Source organism: Anomaloglossus baeobatrachus, chromosome 3, assembly GCF_048569485.1.
Source record: "Anomaloglossus baeobatrachus isolate aAnoBae1 chromosome 3, aAnoBae1.hap1, whole genome shotgun sequence".
Lineage (NCBI taxonomy): Eukaryota > Metazoa > Chordata > Amphibia > Anura > Aromobatidae > Anomaloglossus > Anomaloglossus baeobatrachus.
In genome coordinates, this window is record NC_134355.1 from 529,439,489 (window position 1) to 529,462,898 (window position 23,410).

The 23,410-nt window shown below is 49.7% G+C and overlaps 1 protein-coding gene across 1 annotated transcript in view; it reads left to right on the plus strand.

The window, feature by feature from the left end:
• The first annotated feature begins 3,017 nt into the window (after nt 1-3,017).
• The window catches only part of U2SURP (U2 snRNP associated SURP domain containing), a 214,043-nt gene continuing 193,650 nt past the window's right edge, over nt 3,018-23,410 (plus strand). Inside the window, 1 exon segment of the mRNA XM_075340786.1 lies at nt 3,018-3,117. Coding sequence (XP_075196901.1) covers nt 3,073-3,117 — 45 coding nt within the window. The 5' untranslated portion in view covers nt 3,018-3,072.

Here is a 23,410-nt window from a genome sequence, read left to right on the forward strand (position 1 = left end):
TGTATACCACTTCAGAGCTGTATGCCCCCCTCTGGAGCTGTATGTGCCCCCATTGCTGTGATGTATACATAGTGGTGTCAGTGTGCACTGTGTGCGGCCATGTATATTAGCCATGGCCACCAATAAGCGTGGCACAGCCATATGCCCAGGAGGAGCTGGATGGAAGACAAGCAGGGAGGTGAGTGAGGCTGTTGCCGGATTCCCCATATTAAAATATTTCTAATGCATCTGTGTGTGCATGTATGATGTGTATCTATGTATCTCAGTGTATATGACTGTGTATAGATTTATGTCTATTTATATGTATTCTTGTGAATTTGTCTTTAAATATGTATATGTGCATTTCTATGTGTGTATGGGGCCCACTGAGACTCTTTCTCCTGGGGCCCACAAAAACCTGGAGCCAGCCCTGGATGTACTGGAAGTTGTAGGGTCATGCAATACAAATGTGTATGGGTCTGACCTGACATTACAATTGATGTACCAGGTACTGCTTGTGGTTCTGATTATGTATTTCTGTAACGATGAACGTTTTGATGCTGTGTTTCTGAACTGATGGGGTTATATGGAGGTATTTCTGTACTGCTGGTGGTTCTGATGATGAATTTCTGTACTGCTGGTGGTTGTGATGCTGTGTTTCTATACCTCTGCTGGTTCTGGTGCTGTTATTAGTTCTGATCCTGTGCATAAGTAACAATTCATAAATTATAAGATTGGTCAACCCTTTTACTTAGAATTGGGATACACTGCTTAATTGTATAAGCAAATGGCTTGTCCAAGTTTGAGATGAAATTCTGCAGTGACTCTACGTGACTGCAGGCTTCTGAATTCTCAAAATGCATGCTCTGCACACTTTTGGGATTCTCCGGTGCCAGTGGCAATAATGGACGGTCATGTGAGCGCAGGTATGAGATTTTTATATTTCTGGCCACATTCTGATTTGACGTGTCCATCCTCACTAAATTCATTTTGAGCGAAGCCACGCATGTCTAGTCAGCATATATCCACATATATGTAAATCACATACTTGCAGTTTTGTGACCTCCCACTCTTACTGCTGGCACCAGAGAATCCTGACAGTGGGCAGTGTTTGCACTGTGAGAATTCAGAAGTCAACAGTCACATAGTGACTGCAGATTTTCTTCTCAAAACTGGATAACCCTTTACTTATAAAATTAAGCACTGTAGCCCAATCATAACAGCATGTAATATACTCCCTGTCAGGATTCAGCTCTGCTTCTGGTTCCAGTAGTCATCATATGTGATTTTCATACTTGCATGTGACAACTGGCTTTTCTTCGTTTCTATTTGAACATTGAGAGAATTAAATTAAGAGTAGCTCGTCATCCCGTGACTGTGCAAATCACATATGAATGATTGGTCACATGGGGGGCGCCAAACTGAAATCTTGCTCTGGGTGCCAGAAACCCTACATACACCTCATGCACGGCACATGGATGACATACTGATGGCCACATGGATGTACAAAATGAACAGTGCAACACATGCATTTTTTTACACGGACGTGTGAAGGACTCCTAAAGGGAATCTGTCACCAGGATTTTGCTACCTCATTTGACAGCAGCATTATATAGGAAAAGAGACCCTGATTCCAATGACATATCACTTAGTTTACTGGGTGCAGCTGTTGTGACGCAGAGTCCTAATGTAGCAGAGCTCAGAAAGTTAACCCCACCCACTCTTTGTATACAGATAGCTGCTTTACAGAGGAGGGGGGGGTGGCCAGAGATCTGCTCACAGGAGGACCAGTCCAGGCAGTGATAATCACCTGGTGATAAACCCTTCTGTATAAGTGATCAGTGACACATAGCTGAAACCTGTGTCTTACCACCTACATCCTGTTGTCCTCAGAATACATAGCAAAAACCTGCCGACATATACATTTTTAATGAGCCAGGAAGTCACAGATAAAGGACATAAACCCCAAAAATATTACAGAAAAAAGCAGCTATAGTCACCAATACCTTAGCATGCTATATGCTCCACTATGTTTTCTAAATATTGGCGGTGCTGGCGTGGACTGATGGAATACAGCTAAACTTGTATTCTGGCAAAACTGATGACTTGGTGCCTGCGTGTCACTGTGTGCTATTCATAGAGATAACAAGCGGAGTGCAACATAGTCATTGCAAAAATAAAGAGTTGTGTGTAGAAGACCCTCAATGCAGCAGCCTGTCCTGTGGTGACACCAGCAAGAAGGCCGTCTCCACAGCTCCTGTACAGCTCCACCGCGGTCTCCTCAGCACTGAGCAGTGCACACTGCCCTCACACACAGCTCCTGTACAGCGCCACCGCGGTCTCCTCAGCACTGAGCAGTGCACACTGCCGTCACACACAGCTCCTGTACAGCGCCACCGCGGTCTCCTCAGCACTGAGCAGTGCACACTGCCGTCACACACAGCTCCTGTACAGCTCCACCGCGGTCTCCTCAGCACTGAGCGGTGCACACTGCCGTCACACACAGCTCCTGTACAGCGCCACCGCGGTCTCCTCAGCACTGAGCAGTGCACACTGCCCTCACACACAGCTCCTGTACAGCGCCACCGCGGTCTCCTCAGCACTGAGCAGTGCACACTGCCGTCACACACAGCTCCTGTACAGCTCCACCGCGGTCTCCTCAGCACTGAGCAGTGCACACTGCCGTCACACACAGCTCCTGTACAGCGCCACCGCGGTCACCTCAGCACTGAGCAGTGCACACTGCCCTCACACACAGCTCCTGTACAGCGCCACCGCGGTCTCCTCAGCACTGAGCAGTGCACACTGCCCTCACACACAGCTCCTGTACAGCGCCACCGCGGTCTCCTCAGCACTGAGCAGTGCACACTGCCCTCACACACAGCTCCTGTACAGCGCCACCGCGGTCTCCTCAGCACTGAGCACACACGGGAGGCTCCACACACGGCCCTCACCTCCCACTATAGAGCTCGAGCTGTGCGCTCCACAGGGCATCGATAGCTCAGGTATCAGCATCCAGGCTGATTGGCCGCTCGCGCACACACCTCCTTCTGCGCTCGATTGCTCAGCCTGCAGGGGCTGTAGCGACGCAAGATGGCGGAGAAGATGTCTGGCGGTTCGCAGAGAGCGGGTTCTAAGGTGAGGCCGTACAGGGGCGAGGAGTGCCGGGCACGGAGGTACAGCTCGCTGTGCCCGGCCACCATGTGCTGTGAGGACTCCAGGCCGAGGCATAAGCGGATGTGCGGCCGCGGTGTGTGGTGCGCAGGAGCCGAGGCCTGCTCTGCCGAGTGCACGGGGCCTGCGGGGTCTCCTGCACCGAGCAGCACGGGAGATCACCTGTGTGTACACATACATATAGATGTGTTACATCAGTATTCACCGTGTATAGTTATCTGTGTTTTGTGTCAGTGTGTATATATTACATTTATTTATATAATACACAGCTACTGGCTGTGTGTATATTACACACTTATCTCTGCTGGGGCTATAGTGTCACTGTGTGTATATACATATATCTGTTCTGGCCATGTGGTTGTGTGTGTGTGTGTGTGTGTATATATATATATATATATATATATATTTATTTATTGACCTATATGACATTGTACACACTTGTCAGGTGGGAGCGGCACATTTCAGACTTTGCTGTGGAGCCATGTATGCTGATTGCTGCATGTGTATGGTGACGGGTGGATTCCATCATGTCGGTGGCCGGGGTGGTCCTGGCGGAAGCGATTGCCTCTGTTGGTCGAGAAGCTCTTGCCACAAATTCACATGTCATAGGGGAGGACATACAATGTACATGTGATGGAGCATCTGAAATCCTGATTATTCTGCTATGGTGGAATACATCGCCCCATTAAAGGGAACCTGTCATTAGAAATTTAGCTTGAAACCTAAAAGTTTCCCCCTCTGCAGCTCCTGGGCGGCATTCTAGCAAAGTTCCTGTTGTTCTTGTGCCCCCTTTCTGACCAAAATAAAGACTTTATAAAGTGGTACCTTTTTTGTACTGAAATCTTGATAATGGTACACGGGGCGGGCTCTCTGGTGGCCGTTAGTCTGCCTCTTGTCTCTTTAGGTCGTCCCCCATCGCTCCATTCCATACTTCAGGACGCCACCCACTGCGCCTGAGGTCCCACGCACGCGAGGACCGCTCGTTACGTGTGTCGCAGGCACGAGATTATGGGCGGCACTGTGATTGCATCGCAAGTGCCCGCCCATCATCTCGTGCCCGCCCTTTCCCCTCTGCCTCCAGTGTTCCGCGCAAGCCCTGGCCAAATGACCCGACGTCACCTCTCGTAACCGGTGGTGTCCTGCTCCGCTCCTCCCATCTATTTCCTGCTGCAGGGTAAGATGGGAAAGAGGGGATGTCGGGTCATCTGGCCAGCGCTTGTACAGAACGCTGGTAGCAGAGGGGAGAGCGTGGCCACGAGATGATGGGCGGGCACTTGCGATGCAATCTCAGCGCCGCCCATAACCTCGTGCCTGCGCCCACGTAACGAGCGGTCCTCGCGTGCGCAGCACCTCGGGCGCAGTGGGCGGTGTCCTGAGATATGAAATGGAGCGATGGGGGACGACCTAAAGCGACAGGAGGCAGGATAACGGCCACCAGACAGCCCACCCCCTGTACCATTATCAAGATTTCAATACAAAAAGGTACCACTTTATAAAGTCTTTATTTTGGTCAGAAAGGGGGCACATAAACAGGAATCTTGCTAGAATGCAGCCCAGGCGCTGCAGAGGGGGAAACGTTTAGGTTTCAAGCTAAATTTCTGATGACAGGTTCCCTTTAAAATCTAGTATTGTACTTGTGTGTGTGAGCCCCAACGTGACAGATGTTACAGAAATACCTGACCTACGTGTACCTGCTGCTGAAAAAGAAATACAGCTCCGTACAGTATAGATGGCAGTCATCTGGGGTTACTGATGCTTCCCTGTAACCGCTAATGTAGCGCCCCTGAGACCCTCAGGGCACTAAAGGGAACTGTATCCTCTTGGGGATGCAGGACCTACCCCCTGGGACCTGGAGTACCAGTGCCTTTTCCACCAAAACACAATCTAAATCCTAGCTCTCCTCTCCACACTGGGCATAGAGGGTTAACCACGTAAGGGGATGGTCGCCATGGGAACGAGTCCCTGGGTATAGCCAGCCAGGTGGGAGGGGTCAGTAGTTAAGAGTCGGAAGCACAGGAGAGGTGTGCGGACATGCTTGAGCTAGGTTCGTGTAACGTTGACCCCAGTGACACAGGAGAGAGGTCGCCAGGATGAGTATCGAGATACCGCTGGGACCGGAGCACACACAGGGCTCTAGGTCAAGCGCAAGTTTTAGACTGTTTGGTAAATACCTGCCCGGTGAGGACACCTTCACGGACTTCACCGAACCAAATAATCAGCAGTAAACTAGGATCAGGGTTCAAACACTTACCTCCCCGCAGGGTCCGCACTGCCCGCCGTGCGGAGAAGGAGACTGTACCCCACAAGGGACAGTCAAGGTCCCCAAACGCTTCACGCTACGGGGACTCAATCTACGGAGAGTGCCGGGGACAGAGCAACCTGGGTCACTACATTGGCACTGGTCCTCCTGGGACCTGAACCAGCAACTTTTAGGTCCACAGTGAGTAGAGACTGTTAAAGACAACCTGGTGTGGTCTCCATTATTGCCTCTGTTACATCTCCCAGGCACAGCCCTACCTGTGGAGGGCCTACCATTACAGCTGCCACTACCACCAGCCTGGGAGTACTCACATTGAGTGGCGGTGATTCTCCATCATTAACCGCAACCCGCAGGTGGCGTCACATGACAAAAATTCTTATGTCCCCTGTAAATACCCCCCATTAACAAAAGGGGCCCAGAACACGGGACCGGGCAATGGCCACCAGAGTGACATTCCCATTTGTTACCGCCTGGGACCGAGTACCCCCTTCTCTGGGCGCTACACTACCATTAGTTATTTAATAGCCCCCTTTAAAGCACCTAAGCAATGTGTTATGTTTAGCACTGGTGGGCTACTTTAAATCTAAGTCCCCCTGTCCCTGTCTTATACTCACTCTCCGGTGTTTTCATCCCTTCCCAGTGCCACTCTGGTCCCGTGGCCTCATCTTGTGACAGTAACTTCTCACCGACCGAAACTCAGAAGTTACGTCACAAGCTCCCACTGCGTCTCTGAGAGCCAGAACAAGGTCAGAGCGAGACTCCCATAGAGTTGTATTGAGTTGTGACCTCCAGCGCGCTCCATGAAACACTGGAGCAGTCGGCAGGTCACAAATCATCGGAGGCAGTGATAGAAGATGAAGACAGCGGTGGGTGAGTATAAGACGGGGGCTTTCCTACTGTGCTAACAGAGTCCCTTTAAATATTTGTTCAAATCCAGTGCAGGGGCTCATGGATTATGGTGGGGCTAATCATTTAGATACATCTCACCCACTTGTTTTTCATCTATCTCCTTCCTTCTCTGCTCTATGAAGCCAGAAATAAGAGGGGAGGCTGGAGAGAGGAAAAGCAAGCAAACAGGTGGAAAGATGTACTTAAATATTTGGCCTTGCCATGATGTAGGAGCGCCTGTCCTGGGTTTAAACAGTCAATTCCTCTTAAAGGGGTGGTCCACTACTCAGCATTAGTGGCCACATATCGATGTAAAGCTAATGAAGGCTTTTCTCAAATACCTTGTGTAGTCAATTGTGCCTCTGAGCGGCGCTATTGCAGTCAGCTCATCCCCATCACGTGACCTCTGAGATCCGGTAATGTCACATCAACTTCCAGTTGACCCGACATCACCAAGGCGAGCCCAAGTCTCCATGAGTGACTGGGCTGTGGGCAGAGTTTCATCTCTCATCACAGCCCAGTGTCACTCCTGCTTGCGGTGCTCTGCAGTGAAGGAGAGAGCGTGCGAGTCGATGCAGGGCTGTGACGAGATGAAACTCCGCCCACAGCCCAGTCACTCAAGGAGACTTGGGCTCGCCTTGGTGATGTTAGGTCAACTGGAAGTTGATGTGACATCACCGGATCTCAGAGGTCACAGAGTCCGGGGGTCACGTGATGGGGATGAGCTGACCGCAATCTAGCGCCACTCGGAGAAACAATTGACTACACAAGGTATTTGAGAGAAGCCTTGTTTATTAGCTTTACATTAATGTGTGGTCACTATACTGTGTACTGGACCACCACTCTAAAAGGAACTAACTGTTGAAACCCAGGCGCTCCTGCATCATGGCGGGGCCAAATATTTAAGCACACCTTCCCACCTGCTTGCTTTCCCTCTATAGCCATCCTACCGTCTTTGATTTCTGTCTTCATAGAGCAGAGAAAAAAGGAGATAGATGGAAAACAAGTGGGTGAGATGTAGTGGACCACCCCCTTAAAGCGCCACTTGATCGAGGAAGTGGGGAAAAAAACACTAGTGGTGTTATAAAGGGATTGTTTCCGTTCAGAAAGGTTTTTTTTTTTCTATAAGCTCCATATTTAAAAACAAAAAACACAACTGCTTTTCTCACTCTCACTGGGTCCAGGCTGAGTGTTCTCCGCTACTCCCGGTGTCTGTCACTGGTTGCCAATAACTGACCTTGGCGGTTCTGCCCGAGGTGACTGCACAAGCTGCTCAGGGCCACTGGGCTCACTGATTGGCTGCAGCACTTTCATCTTGCACTCGGACCAGTATTATTCATTGGGGCAGTGCTGATGAATGGCTTTTATCTCATACCAATTTGTCGTGAGAAAAAAATATCACAGAATGGTGCGATTTGACTCTGAAATCTGATGAAACTCACCCATTCAAGTCTATGGGTGCGATAAGAAAAGTCAGATGCCGCAGTATATCATCTGATTTATATGGATTCATTGCAAGACTGTAATAAAGGAATCTAGAAATTATTAATAGCTACTTAGTAAAAATTGACAAGTGAGAAAAAAAATTGTAACTTCTCAGGATGACGATGGCAGTGATTTTTTTTTTTCTACTGTGGTGTGACTCCGGCTTCCTCTACATTACAGAGCTATTTCTGTCCTCCATGGAGACGTTTCTGCTTACAGTCTTCACATAACTCTTGGACTTTCCCTGTTTTTGCTGGGCTGCAGTTCTGACTCTTATGTGACCCGTCACATAATGTACCCTCTATGTATAGAACATGTTTATAGGACGCTGGGTCTATTACGCACCTTATGTCAGTGGTTATGTGAAAGCTTTTATTCTATTAGGTCCCAAGTGCACCCAGAGCTAAGAGCAGTTCTGGGTGCGTATTTCTAATCCCTGCCTAACTATCCCAGCATATACTGGCATACATAGATCTTTAGAAAAAGTATTTCTGAAGATCCTTTATGAGATGCTAATGAGGGCTCTGACTAGTCACAGGAGCGTTAGTTCCGTAGCCAGTCGGCCCCTTAAGCTGCCTTCACACTACGTCTTTTTAACATGCGTCCTGAACGTTTTTTTAACGCAGAAACGGATCCAGTGCAAATGCGTTTTCATTTCAATGCATTTGAAATGGACTCGCGTTGGCATGCGTTCACCTGCGTTTGCGTGCGTTATAGTGAGGATCCAGCGACTTGCAGTTTTTTAACGTCTTTCAAAAACGCTACTTGTAGTGTTTTTGAGCTGCGTCCAACTTCTGCAAATTGCTAGATCCTGACTAAACAGCACGCAAACGCATGTGAACGCTGGCGTGCTGATAGGCAGGATCCTGCTTGCTCTACTGAGCATGCCCAGAAGCCAGCCCCGTGATCAGTCTCTCTCCTACCTCTCTGTCTCTCTCCCCCTCTCTCTCCCCCACCTGAGAGCTGCGGACACTCGTAACCAAGGTAAATATCGGGTAACCACTTATCTTAGTTACCCGATGTTTACGTTGGTAACGTGTGCAGGGAGCCCGGCTCCTAGCAGCTGCAGACGCTTGTAACCAAAGTAAATATCGGGTATTCAAGCAAGTATAACCGATGTTTACCTTGGTTACGAGCCTCGCAGCTGTCAGATGCCGGCTCCCAGTCTGGCACGTTTAGTTCCCATCACTCCCGATCACATGACTCCAATGCCCGCCCCTAAACATCCAGTGACAGGATCCTGCAAAATAAGACATGCGTTTGCATGCATTTTTTGCTGTAAAAGCAGGATCCGCTTTTGCAGCAAAAAACCGTTCAGGACGCATGTTAAAAAGACGTAGTGTGAAAGCAGCCTTAGCATGTTATCACACCTCTGTGGGCATGATTACATATTTTACCATGCCCAGCGTTATGATAATGTGATACAAAGCTCTAGCATTGAGCTCCTTTGACGCCGGGTGTATGCACCCTGGCTTCAAAGACTCTCACTGCCCATGATCAGAAGTCACCTGCACTTCCAGGTATGTGCACTATTCAGAAGCTGGGTGTGTGCGTCCCGGCTTCAGAGAAGTGTAGTGTGCATGACGGGAAGAGCTAGTGACTTCTGATCATGGGCAGTGCGCGGCTTTGAATCGCGTTGGTAACATGCTAAGTGAACCGACTAGCCACGGAACTAACCACCCCTGCAACTAGTCACAACCCTCATTAGCATATGATAAAGGATCTTTAGAAATACCTTTTCTAAAGATCTGTTTATGTATGCTATTAGATGCAGGGATTCTAAATATGCCCCCGGATCTGCTCGTGGATCTGGGTGCACTTGGGGCCTGACAGGTGCCTTTTAATCAACTTTTAATTCCTAATTACAGATGCCCCTGATAGAACTGACCTTATGCAAAGCAAGGTAGAGATGTAGAGGTTTTTTACAGAGGTCCATACCAGATTTCCCAGGATCACACTGCATGCACGCACAATCTCTCTGCAGCTTAGGCCCAATTCCTGCCTCGTTTTTCTTCAGCGCTCTATTGGGAGACCCAGACGATTGGGGTATAGCTACTGCCCTCTGGAGGCCACACAAAGCACTACATTAAAAGTGCAAGGCCCCTCCCCCTCTGGCTATACCCCCCCGTGGTATCACGGGTTCTCCAGTTTTAGCTTTGTGTGCGAAGGAGGTCAGACATTCCATGCATAGCTCCACAGATTTTAGTCAGCAGTAGCTGCTGACTGTTTCGGATGGAAGAAAAGAGGACACATATAGTGTCCCCAGCATGCTCCCTTCTCACCCCTGGATGGTGTTGTAAGGTTGAGGTACCTATTGCTGGTACAGGGCTGGAGCCTGACATGCTGTTTTCCTTCCACATCCCCTGGTAGGGCTCTGTGGAAGTGGGATCCTGCCGGCCTCTCAGCTCTGATGCCGGGCTCCATCCACAGACCCATTAGAACCTGATGGATTCGGAGCAGGAGTACGATCAGGGACAGGCCCTGCATCATACAGGTACTCTGTGTCCCCGGCAGGCACAGACACACTCCGGGCTGGCTGGGTGTTGTAGTGCGCCGGGGACCGCAACGTGGAGTTGGTGTCCCTACAGATTACTGGGGGACTTTTTTGTGTATGGGAACGCAGCGCCGACCCCCTCTGGACCGGGCGGCGCTGCTGTGACTTGTGGTGCGCCGGGGATCCGCCGTCCGCGCTTTTACGGCAGCGGCGGTTATAAATTTAGTCCCCGGCTTTTTGGGCCTAGGACGCCGGCAGCTCCGATTCGTTCCCGCCCCCACCCTGTCATTCAGGGTAGGGGAGAGACGCTGTTCGCTAGCAGCGACGAGGGCTGGAGCCTGATTTACATGCTCCAGCCCTCTCACTTGGCACAGAGGGAAGCAGGCTTCCCGCTCTTGGCCAGGAACGCCCAGGGCCCGCCCCCCTTCCTCTCTCGAGACGCCGGCAGCCATTACATGCATGCCTGGCTGGAGGAAGGACGCAAGGCTCTGGGAGACCTGGACTAGGGGCTATCTGGCGACCACACACCCGCTTTTTAAGCGGGCGGTAAGCGATTTTTCTGTGCTGGTCCCTCTAGTGCCTCACTGTATATCAGTGTACTGGGTACAGATATATAGATATTGTATTTCTTGCACTGTGAGGTGCGCTTCTGGCTGCATATCCCAGATCGCTCTGTGGAAGCAGCAACATGTCATCCTCAAAACGCAAGGCGGCCAAGGCAAAAAGGGCTGTGTATACTGCGTGTGCTGCATGTGGGGCTAATCTACCAGCAGGCTCCGATGACCCCCATTGTGTGCAATGCTCCGACCCGGTGCTGCTTCGCCAGCCGGAGTCAGGAGAGGTAGCGACCCAGGCTGAGACGCTTGTAAGTTCTGCCCCGGTGACAGGGACAGACTTTGCAGTTTTTGCTGATAGTATGTCTGTCTCTATGGCAAAAATACTTGAAACCTTGCAATCTATGCATGGGGCTCAGTCTCTGGGCACGGCGAGGCCTCTGTCCTCAGGTCCCCCTTACTTGGAATGTATCCAGCCCACAGGGGGGTCCCCGGCTTCACAGGCCGAGGATTATGACTCAGATGATGGCCCCAGCCACCCTAAGCGAGCTCGCTGGGAAAGACCCTCGACGTCTTCACACTGCTCAGGGTCTCAGCACAATCAGTCTCCCTGTGATGTGTCTGATGAGAGTGATCAGGAATCCACTCCTGGAACCCCTCTCAACCTGGATACCCCGGATGGGGATGCCATGGTGAACGACCTTATCTCAGCCATCAATAGGCTGTTGGATATTTCTCCCCCAGCCCCTTCAGCAGAAGAGGCGGCTGCAGAGCAGGAGAAGTTTCGTTTCCTTTATCCCAAGCGTAAATTGAGTGCTTTGTTAGATCACTCTGACTTCAGAGAATCAATCCAGAAGCACGACGCTCACCCAGAAAGGCGTTTCTCTAAACGATCTAAAGATACGCGTTTCCCTTTCCCCCCTGAGGTGGTCAAGCGCTGGACACAGTGTCCAAAGGTAGACCCCCCGATTTCCAAACTTGCAGCTAGATCCATAGTTGCAGTGGAGGATGGCGCTTCACTTAAAGATGCCAATGACAGACAGATGGACCTTTGGTTAAAATCTGTCTATGAAGCTATCGGCGCGTCGTTTGCTCCGGCATTCGCAGCCGTATGGGCACTCCAGGCTATTTCAGCTGGCTTAGCAAAAGTGGATGCTATCATGCATCCAGCAGTGCCGCAAGTGGCGCACCTTACCACGCAGATGTCGGCGTTTGCGTCTTACGCTATCAATGCGGTCCTAGAATCTACCAGTCGCACCTCAATGGCGTCCGCCAATTCGGTAGTTTTGCGCAGAGCCTTGTGGTTAAAGGACTGGAAAGCAGATGCTGGTTCCAAAAAATGTTTAACCAGTTTGCCTTTATCTAGAGATAGACTGTTTGGCGAGCCATTGGCTGACATCATTAAGCAGTCCAAGGGTAAAGACTCCTCTTTACCACAACCCAGAACATCCAAACCTCAGCAGAAAAAGTGGCAGCAGAGGTTTCAGTCCTTTCGAGGTTCGGGCAAGACACCATTTACCTCGTCCAAAGGGACTCAGAGGACGCAAAGAAACTCAGATTCGTGGCGGACTCACACACGCCCCAAGAAAGCAAATGGAGGTACCGCTTCCAAAGCGGCTACCTCATGACTTCCAGCCCCCCCCCTCCGCATCGCCGGTCGGGGGCAGGCTCTCCCGCTTTTCCGGCATTTGGATGTCACAGGTCAAAGACCGGTGGGTGACGGACATTTTGTCTCGCGGGTACAGAATCGAGTTCAATTCTCGTCCTCCAGCTCGGTTCTTCAGAACCTCCCCACATCCAGACCGAGCAGATGCTCTGCTGCAGGCGGTGGATTCCCTAAAAGCGGAAGGAGTGGTGATCCCAGTCCCTCCTCAGGAACAAGGGCAAGGGTTTTACTCCAATCTCTTTGTGGTTCCAAAAAAGGACGGCTCGTTCCGTCCTGTTCTGGACCTAAAACGGCTCAACAAACATGTGCACGCCAGGAGGTTCCGGATGGAAACCCTCCGCTCTGTCATTGCCTCAATGTCCAGAGGAGACTTCCTTGCCTCAATAGACATCAAAGATGCTTATCTCCACGTGCCAATTGCTACAGAACATCAACGTTTTCTACGTTTTGTGATAGGAGACGACCATTTTCAGTTCGTAGCTCTGCCATTTGGTCTGGCGACAGCCCCACGGGTCTTCACCAAGGTCATGGCGGCGGTGGTAGCAGTCTTGCACTCTCAGGGACACTCGGTGATCCCTTACCTAGACGACTTATTGGTCAAAGCTCCCTCTCAGGAGGCATGTCAGCACAGCCTGAATGCTACGCTGGAGACTCTACAGTCTTTCGGATGGATCATCAACTTTCCAAAGTCGATCCTATCACCGACTCAGTCACTAACGTATCTTGGCATGGAGTTTCATACTCTAGCAGCGATAGTGAAGCTGCCGCTGAACAAGCAGCGGTCTCTACAGACAGGGGTGCAATCTCTCCTGCAGGGCCAGTTGCATCCCTTGCGGCGTCTCATGCATTTCCTAGGGAAGATGGTGGCAGCCATGGAAGCAGTTCCCTTTGCGCAGTTTCATCTGCGCCCACTTCAATGGGACATTCTCCGCCAATGGGACGGGAAGTCAACGTCCCTGGACAGGAAAGTCTCGCTTTCCCAGACGGCCAAGGACTCTCTACAATGGTGGCTCCTTCCCACCTCATTATCTCAGGGAAGATCCTTCCTGCCCCCATCCTGGGCAGTAGTTACGACAGATGCGAGTCTGTCGGGGTGGGGAGCAGTGTTTCTCCACCACAGGGCTCAGGGGACGTGGACTCCGCAGGAGTCCACCCTTCAGATCAATGTTCTGGAAATCAGAGCAGTGTATCTTGCCCTACTAGCCTTCCAGCAGTGGCTGGAAGGAAAGCAGATCCGAATCCAATCGGACAACTCCACAGCGGTGGCATACATCAACCACCAAGGAGGGACGCGCAGTCGGCAAGCCTTCCAAGAAGTCCGGCGCATTCTAATGTGGGTGGAGGACAGAGCATCCACCATATCCGCGGTTCACATCCCAGGCGTAGAAAACTGGGAAGCAGACTTCCTCAGTCGCCAGGGCATGGACGCAGGGGAATGGTCCCTTCACCCGGACGTGTTTCAGGAAATCTGTCGCCGCTGGGGAGTGCCGGACGTCGACCTAATGGCATCCCGGCACAACAACAAGGTCCCGGCATTCATGGCGAGGTCGCGCGATCAAAGAGCTCTGGCGGCAGACGCCTTGGTTCAAGATTGGTCGCAGTTTCAACTCCCTTACGTGTTTCCGCCTCTGGCGCTCTTGCCCAGAGTGCTACGCAAGATCAGATCCGAGTGCAGCCGCATCATACTCGTCGCTCCAAACTGGCCGAGGAGGTCGTGGTATCCGGATCTGTGGCATCTCACGATCGGTCGACCGTGGTCACTGCCAGACCGACCAGACTTACTGTCCCAAGGGCCGTTTTTCCATCAGAATTCTGCGGCCCTGAACCTGACTGTGTGGCCATTGAGTCCTGGATCCTAGCATCTGCAGGATTATCTCAAGGAGTGATTGCCACAATGAGACAAGCTAGAAAGTCGAATTCTGCTAAGATCTACCACAGAACGTGGAAGATTTTCTTATCCTGGTGCTCGGCCCAGGGAGTGTCTCCCTGGCCATTTGCATTACCCAAGTTTCTTTCCTTCCTGCAATCGGGGTTAGAAAAGGGCTTGTCGCTCAGCTCCCTTAAAGGGCAAGTTTCGGCACTATCCGTGTTTTTTCAGAAGCGTCTAGCACGTCTTCCTAAGGTGCGCACGTTCCTGCAGGGGGTCTGTCATATTGTGCCCCCGTACAAGCGACCGTTAGATCCATGGGATCTGAACAGGGTACTAGTTGCTCTCCAGAAGCCGCCCTTCGAGCCTCTGAAGGAAGTTTCCTTTTCTCGGCTGTCGCAGAAAGTGGCGTTTCTTGTTGCCATCACATCGCTTCGGCGAGTGTCTGAGCTGGCAGCTCTGTCATCCAAGGCTCCCTTCCTGGTGTTCCACCAGGACAAGGTTGTGCTGCGCCCCATTCCGGAGTTTCTTCCTAAGGTCGTATCCTCTTTTCATCTTAATCAGGATATTTCCTTGCCTTCTTTTTGCCCTCATCCGGTTCACCGGTATGAAAAGGACTTACGTTTGCTAGATCTGGTGAGAGCACTCAGAATCTACATTTCCCGCACGGCGCCCATACGCCGTTCCGATGCACTTTTTGTCCTTGTCGCTGGTCCGCGCAAGGGGTTGCAGGCTTCTAAAGCCACCCTGGCTCGATGGATCAAAGAACCAATTCTAGAGGCCTACCGTTCTGCGGGGCTTCCGGTTCCTTCAGGGCTAAAAGCCCACTCAACCAGAGCCGTGGGTGCGTCCTGGGCATTACGTCACCAGGCTTCGGCTCAACAGGTGTGCCAGGCAGCTACCTGGTCCAGTCTGCACACTTTCACCAAGCATTATCAGGTGCATACCTATGCTTCGGCGGATGCCAGCTTAGGTAGAAGAGTCCTGCAGGCGGCAGTGACACCCCCATAGGGGAGGGCTGTTTTGCAGCTCTAACATGAGGTATTTATTTACCCACCCAGGGACAGCTTTTGGACGTCCCAATCGTCTGGGTCTCCCAATAGAGCGCTGAAGAAGAAGGGAATTTTGTTACTTACCGTAAATTCCTTTTCTTCTAGCTCTTATTGGGAGACCCAGCACCCGCCCTGTTGTCCTTCGGGATGTTTTTTTGTTGTTTGCGGGTACACATGTTGTTCATGTTGAACGGTTTTTCAGTTCTCCGATGTTATTCGGAGTTAATTTGTTTAAACCAGTTATTGGCTTCCTCCTTCTTGCTTTGGCACTAAAACTGGAGAACCCGTGATACCACGGGGGGGTATAGCCAGAGGGGGAGGGGCCTTGCACTTTTAATGTAGTGCTTTGTGTGGCCTCCAGAGGGCAGTAGCTATACCCCAATCGTCTGGGTCTCCCAATAAGAGCTAGAAGAAAAGGAATTTACGGTAAGTAACAAAATTCCCTTCTTTTTCTCGTAAACAAAACCGTGCTGACTTTCATCAGTGATTCTTCATTGTTTTGGGTTTGACATCGTTTAGAACGGCCAAAGTTGCAATTTTTTTGTTTGAGTTTGATTTGAAAAATGTTGTGATACTTCTGTTTACGGCAGAATTCTGGTGCAAACAATTTAAATGTAGTCCATTGAGATTTAAAGGGAACCTGTCTCCAGATTTTTCACTATTAAACTAAGTGTCCCCTTCTGCAGCTCCTGGGCTGCATTCTATGAAGGTGCACCTTGGCCCTGACTCCCCTTCCAGACCCCAAAAATAACTTTATAAAACATGACCATTACGTATGCTAAATACCTGTGGGGCTCAGATGGGCGGGCTTATTTTCTCCTCCTGTCCCCCCTCCTGCCGCTGTTCGCCGTCCTCCTTTCTTGATTGACGTGATGACGCCTCCGTCATCATCCTCGTTGCATTTTCAAATCTCGCGCCTGTGCAGTTAGGTCGGCTCGCGCAGGCGCAGTTCGCTCTGCCATATCGCGGGCAGAGCAGAAAACAACAGCTGCCCTTGCGCATGCTGATGAGTTAAATGCACAGGCGCGAGATTATGATCGGGTACGAGCATGGCGCTGGTGAGGGCATGCACAGCGCCGACCATAAACTCGCGCCTGTGCATTTAGTTCACCAGCACGCACAAGGGCAGCTATGTTTTCTGCTCTGCCCGCGATATGGCAAAGCGAACTGCGCCTGCGCGAGCCGACATAACTGCACAGGGGCGAGATTTGAAAATGCAACGAGGATGATGACGGAGGCGTCATCCTGTCAATCAAGAAAGGAGGACGGCGATCAGCGGCAGGAGGGGGGACAGGAGCAGAAAATGAGCACTCCCATCTGAGCCCAACAGGTAATTAGCATACGTAACGGTCATGTTTTATAAAGTTATTTTTGGGGTTTGGAAGGGGAGTCAGGGAACATGGTGCACCTTCATAGAATGCAGCCCAGGAGCTGCAGAAGGGGACACTTTTAGTTTAATAGTAAAAAATCTGGCGACAGGTTTCCTTTAATAATCTACTGCTACAGTGATAATCATCTGAAGCGGGTGATCCAGGCAGCTCTGACTTGTACAGTGATGGATGCATATGTTACAGGTGGGTTACTTGTACCCAGTGATTTAGTTTAAGTTGACAGGTCTGGGGAAAAGGGCAGCCGCTACTGAAATACATTAGGCAGAATTAGCCCATCAGCTTCACACTCCAGAGCTTCTCTTTCATCAGTGGTCGGTCACGTTGTGTGTTTTTGACAGCGTGTCATCAGTTTTTCTCCTGTGCAAAAAAATATAAATGGAGGGTTCACAAGTTTCTCCAAGCAGAATGAGTGGCACCCGGACAGTGTCTGTGTGTGGTTATGAGGCTCTGCAGCCATATTTGTTATTCTATAGTGTGTAAGGCTACTTTCACACTTGCGTTGAACGGCATCTGTTGCATTGTGTTGTGTGAGGGATGCAACGGATGTGTTGCATTTAAGTGGCACAACGGATGCAACGGATCATACAAAGCAACGGAATCTTTATTTATTTATTTATTTATTTATTTATTTTTTTAATTTTTCTTTCGTTTTACCGGCAGCAGACTATTGTGAACGATCAGCTGATCGCTCACAGCAGCCGGTCGCCGGTTGATCAGCTGATCGTTCAGCCGCCGAGAATGTGTGAGGGGGGCGGAGTGCGGGGTTTGTGGAGCCGAGCGGGACCATGGCACTGAGGACGTCAGTGCAGTGAGGAATGCAAGGCTGGGGACGGGTGTGTGTGTGTGTGTGTGTACACGTGGAGTGAAGTGCGGGAGGGGGCGGAGCCGAGCGAGAGTGTCTGGCACCTGTAGCCAGGGTAAATATCGGGTAACTAGGGAAAGCGGATGGTTTATTTACCCAATGTTTACCCTGGTTACGAGTGCAGGGAGCATGCGCAGCAAAATCCTACGGATTGCGCTGCTCAAAAAACGTTACATGCACTGTTCCCTCCGCCGGACGCAGTGTCAAAATAACGACGCTGCATCGTGCAGCGGATGCAACGCATGACCATCCGTTGCTATCCGTAGCTAATAGAAGTCTATGAGGAATATAACGGTTTCCTGCAACGGTTACCGTAATTCCTCAAGGCTGCGGATAGCAACGTAAGCCGTCCAACGCAAGTGTGAAAGTAGCCTAAGGCTATGTGCCCATGCTGCGGAAAATGCGCGGATTTTGCCGCAGATTTCTCGCGGAAAAGCCGCGGATTTCCCGAAAATCTGCAGCTCAGGCAATTCCCAGCCATTTCTATGGCTTTTTGGAAATGCTATGCCCATGCGTCGGATTTTTCCGCGCGGATTTGGTGCGGATTTTGATCCGGAAAAATCTGCAACATGTCAATTATTGTTGCGGATTTTGATCTGGATTTTAGCTTCAGAATTGTGAAAAAAAAAAAAATCTGCACCAAAATCTGCAGCAATTCCGCGGTAAATCCGCACCTTTGAAAAGGTGCGGATTTTGTGGGAAAGCCGCGGATTTTCATGCAGAAAAATCCGCAGCAACATTCTACCGTGGGCACATAGCCTAAGACCCGTATGGGACCATGGTATATATACTGGTTGATTTCTGACACATTCTATACAAATGTAACAAAACAAGCGCCGTGGTATGCTCCAGATGCCATTTGTACAGAGGTATTCTCCTCTGCATCATTGCTTCTCGGGGAGAATAGATCTGTATGTAAGGCATCCCACACAGCCTGCGTGGCTGCACCTGTCGGCTGGAAGCTCTGCTGTGCGTTCAGGCCTCGGGACGACTTTAGGCATCCACGTTTCAATGTGCTTGTAAGGATTGCAGTTTCCAAACTGACCGCGGGTGTCCTGACCCCAACTAACAGCCTGATATTAACCTAAGGCTGGTAATTTGGGTCAGAAATACCGCAGCCTGCACACAATTATGAAATGTGGACTTGTCAAGCCGGCCCTAGGCTAAGGTCTCTGTTACCATTACTCTAGCTATGTAACTATGTCAAGAGACATTATGTGCTGTGGGGAAATAAAGCCTTGCATTGTGGTTCTCTATCTTGTGACTTCAGTGCCACAGGTCAGACAGATGTCACTAAAAGTGATTGCGCTGTATGATGCACAGACTGCAGCTTTTTCGTCTGCCTTTTAGTTACTTGCTGGAGTAATTTCCAGCAGTTTATTTTTAATTAGGGACAAAAGTCACACACTGATAAGGCTACAATAGTGCAAAGCTTTCTGTAGTAGTTGTATGGCCTTACACATATCTAGCTCAGGAATCTTCAGCTAAGGGTCTGTTTACACGGACTGACCAGCGGTAGGATATAACTGCCGATCGGCGGTCATTTACAAGCCTGTTTACACAGGCAGACCAAAAGAAACAATACTACTAAGCCATCTGAACTAGATCCCACATGGTCAGCGGTGCATCCTGTTTACACAGGTAGACCAAAAGAAACAATACTACTAAGCCATTTGAACTAGATCCTACATGGTCAGCAGTGCATCCTGTTTACACAGGTAGACTAAAGGAAATAATACATACTGAGCCATCTGAACTAGATCCCACATGGTCAGCAGTGCATCCTGTTTACACAGGCAGACCAAAGGAGATAATACATACTGAGCCATCTGATCTAGATCCCACATGGTCAGCAGTGCATCCTGCTTACACAAGCAGACCAAAGGAAACAATACTACTAAGCCAGCTGAACTAGATCCCACATGGTCAGCAGTGCATCCTGTTTACACAGGCAGACCAAAGGAAATAATACATACTGAGCCATCTGAACTAGATCCCACATGGTCAGCGGTGCATCCTGTTTACACAAGCAGACCAAAGGAAACAATACTACTAAGCCATCTGAACTAGATCCCACATGGTCAGCAGTGCATCCTGTTTACACAGGTAGACTAAAGGAAATAATACATACTGAGCCATCTGAACTAGATCCCACATGGTTAGCAGTGCATCCTGTTTACACAGGCAGACCAAAAGAAACAATACTACTAAGCCATCTGAACTAGATCCCACATGGTCAGCAGTGCATCCTGTTTACACAGGTAGACCAAAGGAAATAATACATACTGAGCCATCTGAACTAGATCCCACATGGTCAGCAGTGCATCCTGTTTACACAGGCAGACCAAAGGAGATAATACATACTGAGCCATCTGATCTAGATCCCACATGGTCAGCAGTGCATCCTGCTTACACAAGCAGACCAAAGGAAACAATACTACTAAGCCAGCTGAACTAGATCCCACATGGTCAGCAGTGCATCCTGTTTACACAGGCAGACCAAAGGAAATAATACATACTGAGCCATCTGAACTAGATCCCACATGGTCAGCGGTGCATCCTGTTTACACAAGCAGACCAAAGGAAACAATACTACTAAGCCATCTGAACTAGATCCCACATGGTCAGCAGTGCATCCTGTTTACACAGGTAGACTAAAGGAAATAATACATACTGAGCCATCTGAACTAGATCCCACATGGTTAGCAGTGCATCCTGTTTACACAGGCAGACCAAAAGAAACAATACTACTAAGCCATCTGAACTAGATCCCACATGGTCAGCAGTGCATCCTGTTTACACAGGTAGACCAAAGGAAATAATACATACTGAGCCATCTGAACTAGATCCCACATGGTCAGCAGTGCATCCTGTTTACACAGGCAGACCAAAGGAAATAATACATACTGAGCCATCTGAACTAGATCCCACATGGTCAGCGGTGCATCCTGTTTACACAAGCAGACAAAAGCAAACAATCTGTACTAGATCCCACACAGTTCACAGCAGTGTGTTCTGTTTACACAAGCAGAGCAAAGGAACCTATATGTACTGGCAATCTGTACTAGCTTCCACATGGTCATCAGTGCGCCCTCTTTGCAAAAGATGATCATTTCACCCATGAAATGGTGTTTTGTTCATTTATCAAGTGTTCTGCAGCCTGTTTACACGGAAACAGGATCAAAAAGTATTTTTTAGCAACACCGGACCCATGGCAGTTTGGTTCAGCGGGTTCATTCGGGCTTTACATAAAGTTTGGTTTGGCACCCAGACTTGAGCTGAACTTCATTTGAAGTCACTGATTGGCAGTTTGGGTCTCCGTCCACATGCAGCCAGCCGCATACAGAGCACTTCTGGGTGAGGATAGGTGGGCTGTTTCCATTTTTCTTTTTTTTTTTTGTGCACATTCCATCCGATCATGCTGTTGTTACCCCCACGTTTGCGTCATTCAAGCACTGCAAATAGCTCATAGTGGGCCGAGCACCGAGCGTACCCGAGCACAGCGCCTACATAAAGCCCCCGTTGTTTAGTTTTTTATAGTCTGTTTCGTACGAAAACCAAACCGGTTCTGTCTAAACACAGAGATATCTATTGAATAACAGCTAAAGGGTGCTGTACACGCTGTGACATTGCTAGCGATGTGACACGCTAGATCGCAGATGCGATCTGCCGAGATCGCACGTGACCGGCGCTGTAAAACCGACCTATGTGCGATTTCGGCAGATCACATCTGCGATCTGGCGTGTCACATCGCTAATGAGATCGCTAGTGATGTCACAGCGTGTAACGCGCCCTTAAGACTTTCTGAATGTTAGTCATTATCTGTGTTCTATAGAGCCTATATGGATGGCTTATATTGAACTTCAGGCCAGTGCTGGACTCTTTTGGTTATTGATCTATATTGTAAAAGTGGATAATGTCTTAAGATATGTCACACATAACGAGATCTCTGCTGAGTCACAGTTTCTGTGATGCAGTAGCGATCCCGTTAGCGATCTTATGTGTGACACCTACCAGCGATCAGGCCCCTGCTGTGAGATCTCTAGTCGTTGCAGAATGGTCCAGGCCATTTTCTTCAAAGGCGATGTCCTGCTGGGCAGGACACATCGCTGTGTTTGACGCTGTGTGACAGGGTCACAGTGACTGCTGAGATTGTTATACAGGTTACTACTGCGACCTGTATTGTTCCTGCATCATTGGTAAGATCTGACTGTGTGACATCTCACCTGCGACCTCTCAGCGACTTACCTGCGATCCCTATCAGGTCGCTGGTAAGTCGTTGTGTGTGACTGGGCCTTAAAGCTGGGTTCACACTAAGCGACAGCGACAACGACGTCGCTGTTACGTCACCATTTTCGGTGACGTAACAGCGACCTTGTAAGTCGCTGTTATGATCGCTGCTTAGCTGTCAAACACAGCAGAAGCAGCGATCATAACGTCGCTACATGTGCAGAGAGCAGGGAGCCGCGCTTAGCGCTGGCTCCTTGCTCTCCTAGGTACAGTACACATCGGGTTAATTAACCCGATGTGTGCTGCAGCTACATGTCACAGTGCAGAGAGCAGGGAGCCGCGCGCACTGCTTAGCGCTGGCTCCTTGCTCTCCTTGCTACAGTATACATCGGGTTAATTACCCGATGTGTACTGCAGCCACATGTCACAGTGCAGGAGCCGGCACTGGCAGCAAGGGCGGAGGCTGGTAACGAAGGTAAATATCGGGTAACCAGGGAAAGGTCTTCCCTTGGTTACCCGATGTTTACGCTGGTTACAGCTTACCGCAGCTGCCAGTGCCGGCTCCTGCTCGCTTCATTTCGTCGCTCTCTCGCTGTCACACACAGCGATGTGTGTGTCACAGCAGTAGAGTGACGACCAAAAAATGAAGCTGGACATTCAGCAACGACCGGCGACCTCACAGCAGGGGCCAGGTCGTTGCTGGATGTCACACACAGCTACGGGACGTCGCTGCAACGTCACAGAAAATGGTGACGTAGCTGCGACGTCGTTGTCGCTGTGTGACACCAGCTTTACCTGCGATCCCTATGGGGTCACATCGTTTTCGGGATTGCTGGTAAGTCGTTGCGTGTGACACCAGCTTTAGAGACGCACTTCAGATAAGAAATGTAAACAGCTCAAGATGTTTGTGTTCTGCTGTTGAGAATTGCATTTGGTTTTTGCCACTTAACTGCGAAGTACAAAGATCTTTAGAAATGTATGACGTGTGCCCTGCGTGTACCGATCTCCTGCAGGTCTCTGCTCACAATCTGCACATTATGCTGCATGTATGTGAGTGGGAAGTGAACCCAAGACTGCAGTAATTATATTCCCTTACTAACACAAATCGTACAGTGAACAAGTAGAAATCACATTTTTAGGAGTAAGCAACTTATGGGGGCGACGCTTTAGTCATTCCAAATATCTGTAAAAAGTATCCAGTCCAAGCAAAGAGAAATCCCAGAACCATATTGCCGATATCCAAATACTGGATGTTAAAGGGAATATGTTTTGAGGTTCTTTAAAATCTATACAGTAGTGGTTTATCATCACTGATCCTCAAGGTTTGCTGTCAGCTGTGAATGGAGACTTTTTTGTTTCTGTACCATAAGAACTAACCCTAGAAAGCAACCAAATTTCAATTCATGTTTTGAAATATGTCATCCAGTCATATTGACCCTATTCATCAAAGCCAAGTTGCAACATAGTGGTGCAACACGAGGCTGCACTAATATTTTGCAGCTTTTGGC